Source organism: Heptranchias perlo, chromosome 32 (genome assembly GCF_035084215.1).
Source record: "Heptranchias perlo isolate sHepPer1 chromosome 32, sHepPer1.hap1, whole genome shotgun sequence".
NCBI classification, from domain to species: Eukaryota; Metazoa; Chordata; class Chondrichthyes; order Hexanchiformes; family Hexanchidae; genus Heptranchias; species Heptranchias perlo.
In genome coordinates, this window is record NC_090356.1 from 20,666,687 (window position 1) to 20,685,445 (window position 18,759).

The 18,759-nt window shown below is 44.7% G+C and overlaps 1 protein-coding gene across 1 annotated transcript; it reads left to right on the forward strand.

Annotated features, from left to right (window-relative positions):
- The first annotated feature begins 1,479 nt into the window (after nt 1-1,479).
- Nucleotides 1,480-8,586, forward strand: lrrc38b (leucine rich repeat containing 38b). Its single transcript, XM_067970111.1, has 2 exons — nt 1,480-2,149; nt 8,239-8,586. Exons 1-2 carry the CDS (start codon nt 1,531-1,533, stop codon nt 8,490-8,492), a joined length of 873 nt encoding a protein of 290 aa, XP_067826212.1. The 5' UTR covers nt 1,480-1,530; the 3' UTR covers nt 8,493-8,586.
- The last annotated feature ends 10,173 nt before the right edge of the window (nt 8,587-18,759 follow it).

An 18,759-nucleotide genomic window follows, 5' to 3' on the forward strand; every position in this document is an offset into this window, starting at 1 on the left:
TAATTAATTAATTATTTAAAAGGAAAATAACAGCAGAACTAGACTATAGACATTTTAAATAATCGTGGTCATTTTGTTTCTGGGATATGGATCCATGGGCACTACCAACCCTCCACTGTCTCACCCAAGTGGCTATCCTTACCTGCAAGTTTCAGCTTGGCTCACTCAGTAGCACTGCCATTTCTGAGGTAGAAGGTTGTGGGTTCAAACATCACTCCAGGACTTGAGCACACGACTAGGCGGACATCCCAGTGCAGAACTGTGGGAATGCTGCATTGTAAGAGGTGCTGTCTCCTGATTGAAATGTTAAAACAAAGCCCTGCGTGTATGGTTCAGGTAGATGTTAAGGAGTAGGGAGTCTCCCTAAAGTCCTGGCCAACATCCCTCAACCATCACCATCAAAAAAAAAAGGTTTAGTGGCTGCTTGTGGGACCCTGCTACGTGCAAAATGGCTGCTGCATTAACCCATGACATTGATTGCATGTTAAAGAAATCAATCTGGGATGTTTCTGAGAGATGTGATACGGTGCTGGTATTGCTTTCTCTTTATGTATGATACTGGACAGTGACCATGGTGGAATGTCCTTATCTGACCTCCGCACACATGCACTTTCCAGTAGGAGCCAAACTCTGGTTGATTTTTTTTGCCAACACTGGGCTAGAGACAATGAAGCCAATTGTAGGACCCCAACTGCTGAGATCAGTTCACTCAGTGCACACCAGGGCCCGAATAGGAGGCCTCTTGGTTGATGAGGATTTTCATAAGCCTTCTCTTTGACAATGGCTTTAGTCATCTTTCCTAACCCCTTCTACTTCCTGATCAGTGTCCCCTCCCCCCCCACACACATTAAACAGCTGGGGGAATATCATTCTGGGAATGGCATTATATAAATGCAAAGTGTTGCTTAATGCCACATCAGGCAGTGGCTTTACTGAGTTACTTTTTTGCTTCTTTTCTCCCCGGTGACCCGGCCAATATTTATCCCTCAGCCAACATCACCAAAACAGATTATCTGGTCATTAGCACATTGCTGTTTGTGGGATCTTGCTGTGCACACATTAACTGCCACGTTTCCTACAACAGTGACTGTAGTTCAAAAGTAAAGCACTTTGTGATATCCTGAGGTCGGGAAAAGCATTACATAAATGCAAATCTTTCTTTTTTTAATCTTGTGTGTATTAATAATAATTATTGATTAGTAATAGACATATCAATGCAAAACCCTACAGTAATTATAATATATATTAATCAAGTGAGAGGATTTCATTGTATAATGTTTCTGTTATAAAGCTGGGACATTAGAATGTGCTAATGCAGCCTTTTCCCTGTGGAATGGAAAGATCCATCAGATTTACTGTTTTATTTCTCCTGACGGTAACTCCCAGTTCCCTCCTCCCTCCAGCTCCCCGTGTCGGTGCTATCTGATCCAAGCACTGCTATTCGATTTCACTTACGCCATGCGTTCAGTCTCTGCATTCCCTCAGCATGCCTCTGCCACCTCAGCAGCCACCGTTCCGATCTCCTCTGCCATGCGCTCATGCCCTCCGCTCTGCCTGTTGTCTTTGGTCCTCTTCTTCCTACCCCTGGGGACACCTTGCCCCGAAGGCTGCGTCTGTAAGGACACTCACACGATAGACTGCAGGGACTTGGGACTCTCCGATCTGTCTGCCTTTGCCTTCTCTCTGGTTGTCAGGAAGGTCCTGATGAGCGACAATCAAATCCAAGAGATACCGGCTGATTTCTTCATGTACTACGGAGACCTGGTTTACCTGGACCTCAGCAACAACTCTCTCTCCTCCATCAGCAAAGGAACCTTCAGCACCACGAAGCTGATCTTTTTAGACTTGAGCTACAACAACTTCTCCCAGCTGAGCTCAGGTGCGTTCAGCTCAGCACACAGGCTGATCATGTTACGCCTGGGGAACAATCCGAACCTGGAGCGGGTGGACAAGGAAGCCTTCCAGAGTTTGAGCTCCCTCCAAGTGTTGGAGCTCAACGACAACGCGCTGGAGGCTCTGAGTGTCGCCGCCCTCAGTTCCTTACCGTCCCTCCGGACTGTGCGGCTGGAGGGCAACCCTTGGCTCTGTAACTGTACTTTCGCTAATCTGTTCTTCTGGCTGAGAGACAATGCAGAAGTTCTTCCTACAGGTCAGTGCCGTCCGGTGATTCACTGTCACTGCTACTGGTACAGTACATGCAAAACAAAACATTCGTGCGTCTTTCAGTAATGAGGATCCAATCAGGCATTTTTCAACATTGGCTAGAGTAAAATGCAGCATGAATAAAAACTTATATTGGGTTTAAAATCCAGTTAATCAGAGGCGGGGATCAGTGGGAATTCATCTCTGTTTCCCTGGGCTAGACAAGGGTAAATTCAGCCACGATTCCCGCTACATATCGCTGTCTGGTGACTCCTGCTGGAAAGTACAGATGTGGGGACATCAGATGAGGACGGGATCGTGTTAGGATGAGATGGTCGAGCAACTCCACCATCTAGGCTCAGTCAGGAAGAACGACCACATGGGCTCAATACTGGAGGGTCTCCGGCTCCTGCAGAACTCATGACCCAACCAGGAGTCCGCAGCACCTTCAGAGGAGGGCAGAAAATACTCATCAGTAGTAGGGACCAGGAATAGGCAACATAACGGAAATTGATGTTAACGGATTAACATTTACTAAAGTATTACTGTGCTCTGACGGAAATCAAATTGTTATTTAAATGTTTTTTTAAAAAAAGTTATTGAAAGCAATTTTGTACGTGTGTGAGTTCATGTCTTTGTGAGATGGGGTGGGGGTGGAGGTTAGGAATGAGGAAAACTGAGCTCTCACTAACTTTACCAGGTCAAGTTCCTGACGTTTTCTTTTAGGGCTCCCCAGATAGCCCAGGGTTGAACAGCTGAGCCAGAAGGTTCAGGTTAGATCCCAATTCTATGCTGAGGTAGCTGGTCTCTGCCAGGGTGGCAGTAGGGCTGCTATAATTGGTCACAGCACCCCTGGGTGGAGGTGGGGTTGCGGTCAGGGTTCCTGTTGATTCACCTACCCCTGCTGGAATTGTGTGTGTGTGCGTGTGAACATTAGGAACATAGGAACAGAAGTAGGCCATTCAGCCCCTTGCGCCTGTTCTGGCATTCAGTTAGACCATGGCTGATCTGCATCTTACCTCCAACTACCCGCCTTGATTCTATAAGGAAAAACACTAAGAAAAATTGGTATGTGTCCTTTTTGAACAAACTCATTGGCCAATACTGATTATGCGACCATTGAGGACAGGAGCAGGCTCAGCGGTGATGCCTCCCATGGTAAAACAGCCTGCTTATTCTCAACGCCTAGGCTCACGTGTGGAGAATGGCACTTTGATGAGGTTTCAGGCTATCTTTCGGTGTCCACGAAAATGTATCCCAGCATCTTCAGGGGATTGAAACAGGTTCTTGTTTGTCTGCAAAGTTCAGTCACATCGGGTTGGCTGTGCACTTATTAAGCCACCGACTTGTCGTTATCCTTCCGGTCCAGCCTGTGAGGTCTTCAACTCAATTCAGAAAGTGAATGAAAGTGCGATACTGCCCAGTGCAGCAGCTGGTTTGGCTTCTTAAGGTCTGTACAGGTGCTTTGAAGAGGTGAGACAGAGGGTTAAAGTTGAACATTTTTGCTAGATTTGAATAGGATTAATAGGAGTTCCAGGACTTTGTCTTTTGTCCGCTTCTTTCTCGCTATTCACTGACCCCCCTTGCTGGACGTGTGGGTATGCGTGGATATTAGCCGTCTCTCCCCCCAATCCAGGGACACTGACTCCTGCTGGAGTACGGCTCCACAGTTACCTGTCCAAGTAGGGCGATAGAATTACCCTCAGCTGCCCTGGGCCAGGGAAGGGAAAAAAGATCAGCCAGAGTTGCCACTCCTGATTGCTATCCGGTGACCTGCTGGAAAGGGCACGTGTGTGTGAGTGCCGGGCACGAACAGGATCAGGCTAAACTGTGGTGCAATCCCCGGTCGATCAGCCTGTTGATGCTCGCTGTCTAGGCTCACATACGAAGAATGGACATTTGGGTGAGATACCAGAGGATGGCTAGTGCCCATGGAACAGTATCCCAGTACCTACAGGTGAGGAGTGGAGAAAATTGAAGGGGAAATGTTTTTGTTTTAAAGAGATAAATCAAACAGGATAAGAGAATATGGGGCAACATTGTGGTTCCTGATTGTTATACAATTTCTGTCTGTAATGTGTAATTCCCACCGCCCCAGCTCAGCTTCCTCCATGGTTTTCCAAGCATTCACTTTACTCCTGTCCATCCCAAAATAGCAAGAGGCTGATGTTCTTAGGAATAAAATTGGGTATACATAACTGGGAATGTGAGGAGAGGCTTGAGGAGCAGCATTAAGTGAGGATACTTTGGTAACATGTCTCCTTTTGATGTCCTGAGATGGGATAAAATTAGAGTGGGGAGCAATTACAAAAATTATGTTGTACTAATTGCTGTCTGCTTATTGTGAAGGGTTAAAGGTATTTGGTAATGGTTACTGTTGTGGGATCTTTAGAATAAAGCGAGGGAGTTAGAGATGACAGAGAGATTCTGGGGGTGAAACTGGTCAATGACAATAGCACAAAACGGGCTGATAACGAGTTGGCAGCTCGATTTACCCGTCCCCTAAAGCCAGTGGAAAAGAAAATCAGGCTGTTATAACACGGGCTACTGATTCGCTGTCAGCCCCTTTTTCATTTTTGCCGAAGACCAATTTCAGCCCTTGACTGTTGAAAGAGTATTCAACTAAGGGGGCATCGCAACACAATCCTCGCCTCACCTGACATCCACATTTTTCTAGCAGGAGTTACTGGATAGTGACCAGGAGCAGGAACCCCCCGGTGCTGAGGCTAATTGTAGCAATCCCACTGCTGCCCTGGGTGCAACTAACTAATTCAAACCAAGGCAGAGAGCAAACTTTGGACTCTCTCGGTCTGTGTGGCTAAGCTACTCGCTGTTCTAAACAACTGAGCTGTCAGACCGTGGAATGTTACTCACTAGTTTGCAAACACTCACACAGTATGAAGCTCCCGGAGAGCAGAAAGACAACATCCTAGAATAAAGTGGAAAATAAGTGGACTGTGGTTTAATAGTTCCAATAACAAAAAGCACAGTAATGACAGCATGAGAGCACTTATCTTGTCCAGACAACAGTAGTTAATGAATAATGAGGTATTAAACTGACCCGTTTAGCTGAACAGTTAATGGATTGATGCTTGGATGAGTGAGAATAGGGTCACTTAACTCGATGAGAGTGTACACAAGGAATACATTCTGACCAGATACTCAGTGAAGAGATAAATGACCTTATTATTGCTTTGTTGTGTTGATCAAGGTGAGGGATGTTAGTGCTGGGGACCTGAGGACCTTCCCATTTCACACACCCGCTGTCGACAACATACACTGCCAAACAGCCGCATGCAGAGTAAAGCTCCCTCCACACAGCTCCAACTGAGCGCCTCAGCCTCAACCTCAGAACAGCACCCCTTACTGCACCAATAGCACAGTTTTCCATTTCCCCAACCAGCCATCTTGCTCCCTGGTTGCGCACCAGACAGTGAAAGCTCTATAGAAACATGAAGGGAAATATGATTGTTTAAAAAAATGATCTACTCGGCTCATTTGGTAGCACTCTTTCTCTGAGTTAGAAGGTTGCGGGTAGGTTGCACTAAACATAGGTTGATTCCTCAATGCAGTACTGAGGGAGTGCTGCACTGTCAGAGGTGCTGTCCTTTGGATGAGATGTTAAACTCAGGCCCATTCAGATGGACATAAAAAATGTCATGTCACTTTTGGAAGACGATCGGGAAGTTCTGGTGTCCTGGCCAACATTCAATCTTCAACCACCAACAAACTATAGTTTAACTCATCTTTCATCTTATTTGCTCTTTGTGGGATCATGCTGTGTGCAATTGCAGCCATGTTTGCCTACATAACAACAGTGATTGCATTTAAAAAGTAATTCAGTGGCTGTGGAGTGCTCTGTCATGCTCTGCGAGTGTAATAAGATGCTATATTGAGGTGCTTAAGATGATTAAAGGAGTTGATAGGATAGATAGAAAGAAACTATTTCCTCTGGTGGGGGAGTCCAGAACAAGGGGGCACAACCTTAAAATTAGATCTAGGCCGTTCAGGGCTGATGTCAGGAAGCACTTCACACAAACGGTAGTGGAAATCTGGAACTCTCTCCCCCAAAAAGCTGTTGAGGCTGGGGGCCAATAGAAAATTTCAACACTGAGATTAATAGACTTTTGTTAGGCAAGGGTATTAAAGGTAACTAAACCCGCTGCCCTCTGGTACTGGTCCAAGTGACCATTCTTCATGTGTGAACCTAGATAGTGAGGGTCAGTTAGCTACTTGACCATGGGGGACATCAAATGCAGGTTTACTCTTTCCTTCACCTGATGCCCACACACTGACACATTCTGGCAGGGGTCACTGGATAGCCATCAGTGGGGGCAACCCTGGCTGACTTTTCCTCCCTCTCGCACCCAAACCTACTAACTCAGCACAGGTCAAGATTGCCTGTATCCGTCTGTACTAAACCAGTCATTCGCTAAGCCATCCAGACAGGGGCGTATTGACCCACAGGCCTTCAGGGGCCCCAGCCAAAAATGGGACCCCGTGATCTCCCGGGCACTGCTGCAAGCGAGCAACCCGGGACTTTTCTCATCGCGCCTGTGGTTTGCGCCCGCCCCGCGGTTGTCGGAACTTGTTGCAGGAAAGGCACGACAGCTTCTGGTGCCCAACCCTTCTCACTCCCAGTTTCAGGAAAACTGCTGCTGTGCTCCAGTGATCAGGATCTATTCTTTTCTCTCCCTGTTGCTCTGCAGGTTAAGTACCTTCTGTTGTGAAGTAAAGGTAGGTATAACTTGTAGTTTTATAGGACACAGCTTTCTGCTATCTCACTTTAAATGTAATATGTTATGTTAATGTATGTGTGCTGGCTGGTAACAGGTTAAACTGAGAATGTGGATATTCAGATTAAACTCTATGGCAGGTGTTAATGTAGAGCAGCAAAGCACCTACTCTAATTACTCTAGGTAGTGTCTCTAAAGCTCTCTTTTCTCATATTTGGTTACACATATTGGGGTGGGGGGTGCGGAGAGGCCTGGAAGCTACTTAGGGCTCCAAGAATTCTTAATCTGGCTCAGCATCCAGAGAGCCTCACTGGTAGGTTTATTCATTAACTAATCATTAAACCCATAGCTATCGTTGACAGATCACCAGCAAAGGTGTTGGACAAGGTGACAGAGTTAATCAACGAAAATACTCCTTTCCTGTTTCCATGTTCCGGGTGTTTGGAGCATCTAATGTTGGGAACAATGCACTAGTTTATTTTCCACTGAATGTGATTCTCCTAACCCCAAGCTTTGTGTGTTCACATTGGAAAATATCAGAATTAGATGCAAGCAAGGATCAGTCAACACTTGGTAGCAGATCTGCTTTCACTGAATGAGATGTCTTTAACCCCTTAATGTACAGATGCCAATGGAGAGAGATTTTCCCCAGTACTTCTGCCACATTTCCCACTTATTATTCCCATGGTTCGTATTCTTCATAAGCAACCGAAGCTGCAAATATAATTATTTACCCAGAAACAGTGAAGTTTATGATCAATTTAATGATGATGTCATGCTATTGGTACTGATGCAAGATGGGTACCTGCTTAGAGCAATGCAGAGCTCACTGATTTGAGTTATACTGTCATCACCACTTTGCCAGCATTACGAGTGAGAATCCCTGGAAAACTGCACCAGGACTATCTGTATATACTCCAGAACAATGCAGAATGGCATGGTTGTTAAACACTAGCCAAGCTCACTGGTTCTATCAGCCTTCACATGGCAATCTGTTTATCAATGCAACAAGGTGAGAGCTGGTTAAACTTTGAATATTACTCACCATCCCCTAACCTGTCCTTTCCCAGGATATTTCACACTTTATTGGCCACCTAAGTTGATTAAGTGTCAATTTCCCATTTTTTTTGGTCCCAATTTCCTCTTCTCAAGAAGACACGTGGGTGGAAATTCCGTGATTGTTTTGATGCAAACTCAGCGGAATTCCAGTGGGAGGAAGGTCAGAAAATGGGGGAGGTGCCGTGCCCAGACATACCAGACAGCCTGGGCACTTCTGGAGGGACAGGGGATTGAGGGCCAGTTCTGATGGGTCTGATGGCCTTTGCTTACTATTAAAAATATTTATGTTCATTTCTTCAAGGCCTTGATGCAATCCAGTGCTCCTTGCCCATGGATATGAGGAAGATCACACTCAACGAGTTATCTGACAACAGCTTCATTGAGTGTGAGTTCTCGCTGACTCTGACTGACTACCTGATTATCATTTTCTCTGGGGTTTGTGTGTCCCTCACTGCCATTACAACAAGCTTCTTCTTGGCCAATATAGTTCAATGTTTCCAGAGACTGGGATTATTCAAGGAAGATGATGATGATGATGATGATGAGGATAATTAATAGCAAGAAACGGACACCAAAAGAACACTGTCAATCATTTTTTTCCCACGTTTTTCATTGGCAAAGAAGAAATGTTTTTACTTAAATATAAAGTTGCACATTATGATGTAATATATTAAGTAGTAAGATATATGCCTCTGTTGTTAAAAATGAAAATATTAAAAAGATTTTGTTTTTCTAATTCAGGTCTGTGAGGCCCAGTGAGCTTGACTTACATTTGCTTGAACTTAGGAACAGGAGTAGGCCATTCAGCCCCTCAAACCTGTTCCGCCATTCAATTAGATCATGGCTGATCTGTATCTCAATTCCATTTACCCGGCTTGGTTCTAGGTAATCTAGGGAATTGCTGGTTAAAGCTGGTTCTTTCACCTCCAGGATTTTATATACACTTGTAGGCCTCCCATGGCATTTCTCACAGAAGATACACTGTTTACTAACAACAGGGGCGCTATCAACAAAGTGTACACAAGACTTTCAATCTATTAGAGATGGGCAAATTTTCTCTGTGCTTCTTGGGTGAGAGAATCAAACACTCTTTGTACCCAAAGGGTATCTTTCTGAATTTGCACTCTCGGTTGATTTTCATCTCTGTCGCAGATCGGGCATGTGATGGGCGAGTGACCTGATAACGTCAGCAGAAGGCCTGATCAATTTTGGTGGTCAGGCTTCACTTAACTACAAGAGACGAGCTGCCAGCGCTAATTGCACTGCTTAGAGTCAACTTGCCATATCAGTGGGTGGAAAATATGGCGGGCCTGCTGCCACTTAAAGGCAACCCGCAGCTCTTAAAGGGGGGGTGCACTTTGCAAAGGTGATCAGTGGACAATGCGTGACTACAGAATGATATTGGCAAGGGCACCCCCATTCTCAGAAACAGCCATGAAGGTCCTCGTGGAGCAAGTGAAGAACAGGATGGAGATCCACTTTCCTTCAGTTGGATGATTGGTGCTCCGGCAAATTAGTCAACAGCCATAGAGAGAGGTGGCTGGGTTGGCAGATCAATGCCAGCAACATAGTTCCTAGAAGCTGGCTGCAGCACAGGAAGAAATTTAATGACCTTACCAGGACAGCCAAAGTTAGACTCCTCTTCACACCTCTCTTTTTCTCTGTATAGCCCTTAACACCATACTTTAGTTTCAGCACTTTCGATCCTTGTGTCACTTGTTTCCCAAGACCCTCCTATAACTACAATGGGGCAGTTTTCTACACATCCTTCTGCTTCCACTCACACACTGCGACTGCCCTCACAACATCTTCTCGCTTTTGCCCACAGTTGCTGTTTCTACCTGTCAGCATTCACACTATGCTAAGCTGCTTCAAACCCATTCAAAACCATTTGACAGGGCACATACTAACCCACACAAACTCTTCTTGCATACTGGCCCCATGCAGGCTCTGGGCTGCACCATCTCCTCTGTTTTGGACAGGCAGCGAGACCAAATGGTTAGGGGCTTCAATCACATCACAGATGTCCTGCAGTCTGCTCTCCCGCAGATCAGTGGGATTGCTGAGCTGTAGCTTGATAGCAGGGGGGCAGTCGTGCAATGGGAATGGAACATGGTATCTTTTCTCAGAATGACATCACATCAACACCCTCACAACCCGTTCAGAGTTGAACAGCAATAACTACAATTGCTGGCATCAAAGGAGAGGCTTTTTCAAATAATGATTAGAATATCAGTTGGAAGGGGTTAAATCAGAAGGTATCAGTCTTGGCTCAGTGGCACTCTAACCCTTGAGTGTGAAGGTTATGGGTTCCAGCTCCACTCTAAACTGATCAGATCTGCTGCCCATTTCCCATCCCGACAGTTTTACTTTCCTTTGACTTCAGTGGAAGTAAAGCAGGGAGTAAAAAGGGCGGCCACACCGATCCCGTCAGTTTCCCGCCGGGCGAGATAAGTTAAAATTACCTCCCTTGAGCCCATAATGCAGGCTAACACTTCAGTGCAGGACAGAGATGCCGTATTTCAGCTGAAACATTAAACCGAGACCCCATCTGTCCTCTTAGGTAGATGGAAAAGGTTCGAAGAAGTGTGGCGGACCTCTCCCAGTGTCCTGGTCAACATTCATCCTTTCATTGTTGTTTGTGTGACCTTGCTCTTTGCAAATTGCCTGCTGCATTTCCTACCTGACTATTGACTACGAAGCACTTTGGGACATCCTGAGGTCATGTATGGGGTTATATAAATGCAAGTTCTTTCTTTAAGAGTAACATGAGTACTGATTGATAATTCTTATTACCTCTCCCTTTAACTATTTTTTGCTAATTTTTTCCCTTCCTCCCTTCCTAAATGTCACACCTGGGTAGTCAAGCCTGGAAGGTCCATTGAGCCTCCTTGTGAATGGCCACAGAGGGTATTGGCAGCACTTTTTGAACAGGCCAACTGTCTGGCATTAAACAGGCAGCTTATTTCATCTATTATAGGGAATTAACTTAAATTCAAGTTCACAAGTCGGAAAATTGTAACTCATTACAGCCAGAAGAAATTCAAATAATAAGTCTTTACAACCTCGTTGGCTTAACAATAAGAACTCTCCTATTAGGATGTTAGTTGCTTAGCAACAAAGAATATCCAATTATGACATTATTGGCTTAACAATAAAAACTAACCTGTTATATGTTAGTAGCTTAGCAACAAAGAGCATTCAATTATGACATTATTGGGTTAGCAACAGGGAGCATTATATTATGACATCAGTTATTTAACAAGATGTATCATGTTATGACATCATTGGCTTATTAACAGGTAGTATTTCATCATGACATCAGTTACTTAGCAACATGGAGAATCCTGTTATGACATAATTGGCTTAACCAGGAAGTATTCCATTATGACATCGGTGACATGGGAATAGGAAGTACCTTAGTATAAATATTAACGGCTTACTAGTTCAGATATCACTATGCCCTGGCAGGTTCTCTTTTCTTTAACCTCTCATGGGCTCTTGGGACACCTCATAAGAACATAGCAGATTAAAATGAGACTAGCCTAATTGTTCGCTTAGGTCCAGGTCTCCTTTAGACCAGTTTTTTCCTCCTAATTTCTTCCCCTTCCTTAGCTAAAGACATTGAGGTACACTTATGCTGGCGTACAGTTCCATGGATGCCACCCGTCCTCCTGTACTTGCCCATGTGGCTATTTGTCATGCATGAACCTGGATATTGGGTATTGGTAGACTGTTTGACCATGGATGATATCATAGCCAAATCTGATCCTGCCATTAACCGATGTCAACACCTTCTCAGTTCCAGTGGGGCTCACTGCGTAGCAATCAGAAGTGTAAATATTAGCTGTTTTTTCCTTTCCCTAACCTATGGGCACTGAGGCCAATTGTAGCTCTCTTAATGACAATATTAGCTAACTCATCACAGATCCAGGATTGAACCTAGTACTTTTCCAGTTTTCTAGTGTCAGTTTGGCTCAATTGTTAGCACTTTTATTGAATCAGAAGGACTCGCAAATGTTATCTAGGCTGAGACTTCAGTGCAGTACTGAGGGAGTGTTGGATTGTTGGTAGTGTCTTCATTCAGATGAGATATTAGACTAATGCCCAGTCTACCTGCTCAAGTGGTCATAAAATATCCCAGGGCATTATTTGAAGAAGAGCAGGAAGTTCCCCTGGTGTCCTGGCCAACATTCTGCCCAAAACCAACAGTGCCAAAAACAGATTAACTGGTCATTCTTGTCTTGGTGTTTGTGGGACCTTGCTGTGTGCACATTGGCTGCTGCATTTGCCTACATACCAGTAGTGAATGGACTTCAAAAGTAAGTCATTGGCTGTGAAGCTCTTTGAGATGCACCGAGGATGTGAAGGGTGCTATATAAATGCAAGTTAATTTTGTAGCTCAACAACACAACACTGTATTTACCAACAAGAGCAGTCCTCTCCAAATGTCCTCTCCTTCCTGCTGTGGCACTGACGCTGTATCTGTCTACTCCTCGCTAAATCAGGCACTTATGTAGTCACTTCTTAAGTTACAGTTCATTCAAGGTTTCCTCAGCTTGGATTCATATTTCCTCATTCTTGAGCAAAAAAGAACTTCAGTGCACACTTTAAAATCCTGAATCATGTTCTCTGCTGAATTATCTTTCTTGCAGTGAGGTGAGGTTCACATTTTTTCAAGCCTCTTTTCCTAGCTCCCCGAGACATCCTTTGCCTCTCCACTTTGAATACTTTTCCATGCATCAGTGTATTTTAGTATGGTGACCAGACAGTGCAGTTGCTGAGGGACAGAGTGCTAATGCTCAGGAACCAGTAAGTAGCAAGTGACAAACATGAATAAGTTACCGGAAGAAAACAAAAAACAAATATTAAAGTCACCCCGGTGTAATATTCAGAAAAGGAATGCCCAACAATCCATCTGCCATCTGCAGGCGGGCGGTGACATTTTTCTATCAGCCCTTGGTCTGCTTGAACTGGAAGAGAAATATTGTGGAAAATGTTCTGTTCTTCAGTATCAATAATTCTCAGTTCAATGAGTGCAGAAATTCACCCGAAGGAAATAATTATAAGAAAAACCTATTTCTATTAATACGGGATACACTAACCAAGAGGTGATGGGGAACTGTAATTGGGTTCAGTGAGAGTGCGCACCGCTGATCATTATCTTATGACCCCCCCCCCAGGTGTGCAGATGTCGAGTGAGGGTGGGTTTGGACTCAGCTTGGTGCCCCCCCCACCACCATTGCTGAATAGCCTAAATCTTCCACATTTGAAAGTTGGGGTGCAACTCTGTTGTGACGGGACTTCCGCCTGCCACAGAGGTGCAGCCCTGACCCAGGCCGACCTTCTGACCCCTTGGGGTCATTACCATGTTAGAGGCAGGCTCCAGAGTTTTGCCGTGATAGGCCTCTGTGGTGCAAGCAGCCTCCCCGCTGCTTGACAAACGGATCAAATATTTCTCCAGCGCAGTCCATTCATTGCTGTGTGATCGATTGCAAAGGCTCAGCAATCATAAAAATTGCCGGGTTCCCCGTCCCCTGCTCCCAGCACCATAGCAACGCTGGACAAACCCCACTGCCGAGTATCTTCAGGCATCGTTGCGCTTGGGAGCCCAATGGGCAGACGCACAGGAGAATGAGGGTCACCCCTTCTTGACTCATTTACACACCTAATTACAGGCACAGACCGAGTGACACTGCTTTGGGGAAGCCCAGGAAATCCCGGGGCAGCAGTGTGGGGGTGGAGATTTGACCCAAAGGGTCTTCGCCCCCATTTCCTCTTCGCTGTGCCTGGAAATGAGGAAGAAAATCTCCTCATATCTTCCGGGGAGCTGAGGAAAAAATTAAAAGGGAGGGAGCCACATGTGTAATAAGGTTATCTACTCATTAAAATGGAGTGGGCAATATTTAGTTAACTGAAACAACACCCCAACGAGGATAGAAATACTTTAAAGAATGCACATTTATATAGCACCTTTCACATATTCGGGACATCTCAAAGTGCTTTATAACCAACAAAGTATTTTTGAAGTGTAGTTACTGTTGTTGTGTAGATAAACATGGCAGCCCACAGCAAGGTCCTATCAAACAGCAATGAGATGAACAACTAGTTAATCCACAATTGGTGATGTGGTTGAGGGAGGAATGTTGGCTTGAACACGCTACTTTTCTTCAAAAGTGCGATGGGATCTTTTATGTCCATCTGAACAGGCAAACAACACCTCAGTATAACATCTCATTGAAAAGACAATGTAGCATTCCCTTGGTACTGCTTTGAAATTTCAGACTAGATTATATGCTCAAGTCCTGGAATGGGGATTGAGTCTCCAACCTTCTGACGCAGAGGTAAGAGAGTATTACCAACTAAGCCAAGCTGATACTAGTCACTTAAGACTATTGTGTAGAAAAGACCATGAGTAGTGTCCGAGATACTTCAACTTGACAGAACCCTTACTTTGTGTTTGATCAAAAGGGAATTGGATATATACTTGAAAAGGAAAAAATTGCAGGGCTATGGGGAAAGAGCAGGGGAATGGGACTAATTGGATAGCTCTTTCAAAGGCTGGCTCAGGAACAATGGGTGGAATGGCCGCCTTCTGTGCTATAAGAGTCTATGATTCTATGATTTCGTGGTTTACATCCAGGGAAATTAATCTCGGGAGAAAACAATTTAAATGCTAATTTTTCCATTCTGTGTGTTGGGGCAGTAAGTGAGAGGAGACGACTGGGAAAGTGATCGCACTGAGATAATCATATAAATAATTTCACAGATCGGCAGGGAGTTGATTTACATCTGATTGCTTGTGAAATTCTAGAGAAGATCTGGGTGTAATTTCCTGTATGATCGAGGAATGGAGGCTTAACATTGCTGGTTAGCCTGCTCATATGGTAATCCTAGCTCCAAATGAATTCGTGTTTAAGTACCAGGGCACGACATGCCAAGGACTTGTAGGTGAGACGAGGTCACACAAACAGAAGGAAACAGAAACGACTGGAGTATGTAAGTTGTGCGTAATTAGTTGCACTGGCACTCTATGCTGTGTCAACAGAATAATCAGAAAGCCAGTTTGTTTGAATTTACGGCAGCTCCATGCCAATTGCTTGCCCCTGGTTCCATAAAATAAGCAAACTGGACTTCTACTAATGCTCCAAGACAATGCTGAATGGGTAGTACGGCATAAATGAATTGACTAGTGCCAAAGGTTTACACTTTCATATAGGCCTGTCCACCCCCCCATTGATTGGGGTGTATTTCTGGGAGCATGGGACTTTCACCTGTCATAGATATGTCCCCTGACCACTGATCGTCCCCACCCCGGCAGCCATTTAAATACAGGAGGCAGGCTCCCCTCCTGGGGGTGGAGCTTATCCACATCAGGCCTTGTGCTGCCTGCAAAACCAAACTTCCTTTTCATCCTGAGCAAGCCCTGCTCTCCAAGTGGTTGCCCAGGCCCAGTTCCAAAAAACAATTCCAGGACCCCCACCACCGCCAGGAGAGCACTGGATGCCAGGGTGTAATGGGTGACCTCTGTGTCCAGCCTTCAAAGGATGCAAATTGCAGGAAGCACGTTGTAAGACATATTTCCCCAATTTTCACACCATTGGCAAATGCCTGCCCATGTATAGGCGGTTGTGTCCTCCATCACTAGGCCCTGGCACTGGGAAATAGGGGGAGGTGCGAAGAGGAGGGGACATGTCACCGAGTACCTCTTCACCTGCAGTCACTCGGGATCTTGTTGAAAAATCGATGGGGGACAGTGAGAAGCGTAGGCCTGGAGTTTTAATAATGTAGTGAACCGTGGAGCGAAACAAAGCAACTCACCCACCAGACCTGCTCCTTCCACAGCCCATGTACAGTCTGCCCTTTCATGGGCTCTATCCCACCCATTTAATGTCTTCAGAATAAGTAATATACAAATTCCCCCAGTCCTCAAGGGGAATCAAGGAAAACTCCAGATTATTTATCCACCATTATATCTCCCTTATCTGAAAGAATGAAAATTGACATTTTAGGAACTTCTAATTTAGCCAAGTACAAAGACAACAGAAGAGAAAAAGCCTCTCAATTAGATTCCAACCTATAACTCACACCTGGGTATCCATTATTCTATATATATAAACCATCTGAACATCTCAGTCAGATTCCAGCCTGTAACTCACTCCCAGGTACCCATTATTCTACATGTAAATTGCCTGAACCTCACAATCTCAGCCAGTGTCAATAATTAGCCTCAACGCATGTGCAGACTTTGGCTCAGGACAGAATGGGGCTCGACTGTGATGCTTCCCAGGGCCCAGTGGTTTGCCAACACTTACTGTCTTGGCTCATACGTGTAGACTGACCACTTCCGCAAGGTACCGGGGTATTTCTGTACCAGTGGGACCCAATCCCAGCAGCCCCTTCAGGAAAGGAGGGGAGAAATGGGAAGTAAAATGAGCAGACCAGGTTACAGAGCAGTGTTGACATAGGAGTGGATGATGAACATTTGAACAAACTGCTGCATATTTCAAGAGTCTGTCGGGAGAGAATAAGTTAAATTTTTATACAGATAGAGATGGCAACAGCTTCTGTAAATCGTTCTACAGTCTCCGTTCTGCAGGTGGACAGGACTGAGAGCAGTTCGATGACATGAATGAAGGGTGGGATCACATAAGTACTCTCAGTGCCAGTGTGATAAACCTTATCATATCAAGCATGGCAAATTATTCACTCCCTGAAAGCTGAGTGGAATTGAGGGCAGAGTGACTTTCATCGAACATCACAATCACCAAGGTCAACAGAGCTGAGGAACTGCTCCCACAGTTTGAGTCTGTCCGTGCTCTGTTTACCCCGGATAGCATCGCTGAATTAAAGGAATATTGTTATCATGTGCCCTGTTGAGAATGTCAGTTGAAAGAAAGTAAGAAAGACTTGCATCTGTACAGCGCCTTTCATGACCTCAGGACGTCCTGAAGAGTTTACAGCCAATGAAGTGTTGTCACTGTTGTAATACAGGAAACGTGGCAGCCAATTTACACACAGCAAGGTCCCACAAACAGCAATGTGATAATGACCACTTGCTCAGTACTGCACTGAAGTGTCAGCTTAGATTTTGTGCTCAAGTCTCTGGAGTGTCTTCTGACTCAGTGACTACATTTCAAAAGTACTTAATTGGCTGTAAAGCACTTTGCGACATCCTGATATTGTGAAAGGCACTTTATAATTGCAAGTTTCTTTCTTTATTGAGTGAGGGTAGGGTAGGGCTCAGTTGTGATGTACCCCATGGTTGGTCAGCCTTCTAGGCTCACACATGAAGACCAGGCACTTTGGTGAGGTACTGGAGGGTGGCCAGAACTCGTGCAACAGTATTCCAAAAAGAGTCACTGCCTTCGGAAGAGGGAAGAAAATTGGGAGACGGGGCAGAATGAAACAATGAAGAGGGGAATACTCCATAGTGAGGGAGGCTGAATATTTGTTTTATCCTAGAGGGCCTATGATGGAAACATTGCCCACAATTAACTTTTCATTTCAACCTTTTATAATTTAAATATGTGTTCAAAAAAAAAAGACTAGAACAAAAACTGCAAAGATCATGAATTCACAGCAGGTCAATCAACATTTGAAAGAGAAAGAAATCGGGTGCTGGAGCTGTCCCCTGGTGAAAATCAGAGTCAGACCGGCTGTGATCAGCTAACTCAGCACAGACCAAGCTTGGAACCTGGAACGTTCCTGGTCAGTATGGCTCAGTGCCACATTGGGCGGTGCAGTCACTGAATTTCTTAAGCAGGAAGACCATCACTATCTCCTTCCAAAGGGTCTCCCATTTATATTTGATTTCTGACTGACGCACAGTAAGTTAATCTGCCTCAGATGGGGTTTCTTCAGTAAGTGAACCTAGTATACACCTGTTGTGACAGATAGTAAGAGCTTTGTTTTAGGACTGACTTTCCACAGAATTACAGCCAGATATAATGTGCTGAAATATCAAAGACTGGTTCACACTGAGTTGGCATTTGACTGTTGAGAGTTGCCTTTCCTGATTTTCATCCAGTGACATCCTTCTGCAGAATGTATGTTTATGTATAAAATGTGTGTGAGAGAGCATTGGATGAGGACAGGATCCTGGAGAATGACCATCCTCAGTAGGATTTCTTCACAACAAGAGGAGGGAGACAGTAGGCAAAAAAGAAGCAAAGCCCTTGATTATTCCTATAAAACAGTATTGCCAACCTTTTTGCTAACAACAATAACTTGCCCTTATACGGCATCTTTAAGACATCCCAGAGCACTTCACAGATAGACCTTTGAGAAGTTTTAAAGGAGAAAAAGAGAGGTGGAAAGATTTAGGGAAAGAATTCATGTAGTTGGATTCTGGTGACTGAGGGCTGTGCCACCGATGGTGGAGTGAGGGTGGGGTGAGGATGCACAGAAAGCTTTATAATACTTATCCTGTGTGAATTTTGTGGACTTCTAGGTCTGGAAAGGACTGTTTTTAGCGCTGTTGCCACATGGTGGCTATATCCTAAACATTAACACCAAGATCTGTTTTTCTAACTGCTGCTTGACATCTATGCAATTGGAACATACTGTTTCAGTCTCAGACAGTGGATGTGGAACAGATTCCCAGCAACCGCGGTTAAGATTGAATCCATTAACACTTTCAAAAAGGAGTTGGATAAATAGCTGGTTTGGAATGGGATTGGAGATACAGACTGTGATGATTAAATACTCCATGCAATGTTTTAGTACTTCTTCTACTAGGTTGGAAGATGGGAGAATGTTGCTTATTGGAGGGAGCAGGTCTAGTCTGAAAATGGAGGTGTGAGGATGGAAGAACATTCTG

Coding starts and splice junctions, on each gene's coding strand:
- lrrc38b (XM_067970111.1), top strand. CDS start 1,531: ATGCGCTCATGCCCTCCGCTCTGCCTGTTGTCTTTGGTCCTCTTCTTC. Junction 2,150..8,238: donor TGCAGAAGTTCTTCCTACAG/GTCAGTGCCGTC, acceptor CATTTCTTCAAG/GCCTTGATGCAATCCAGTGC.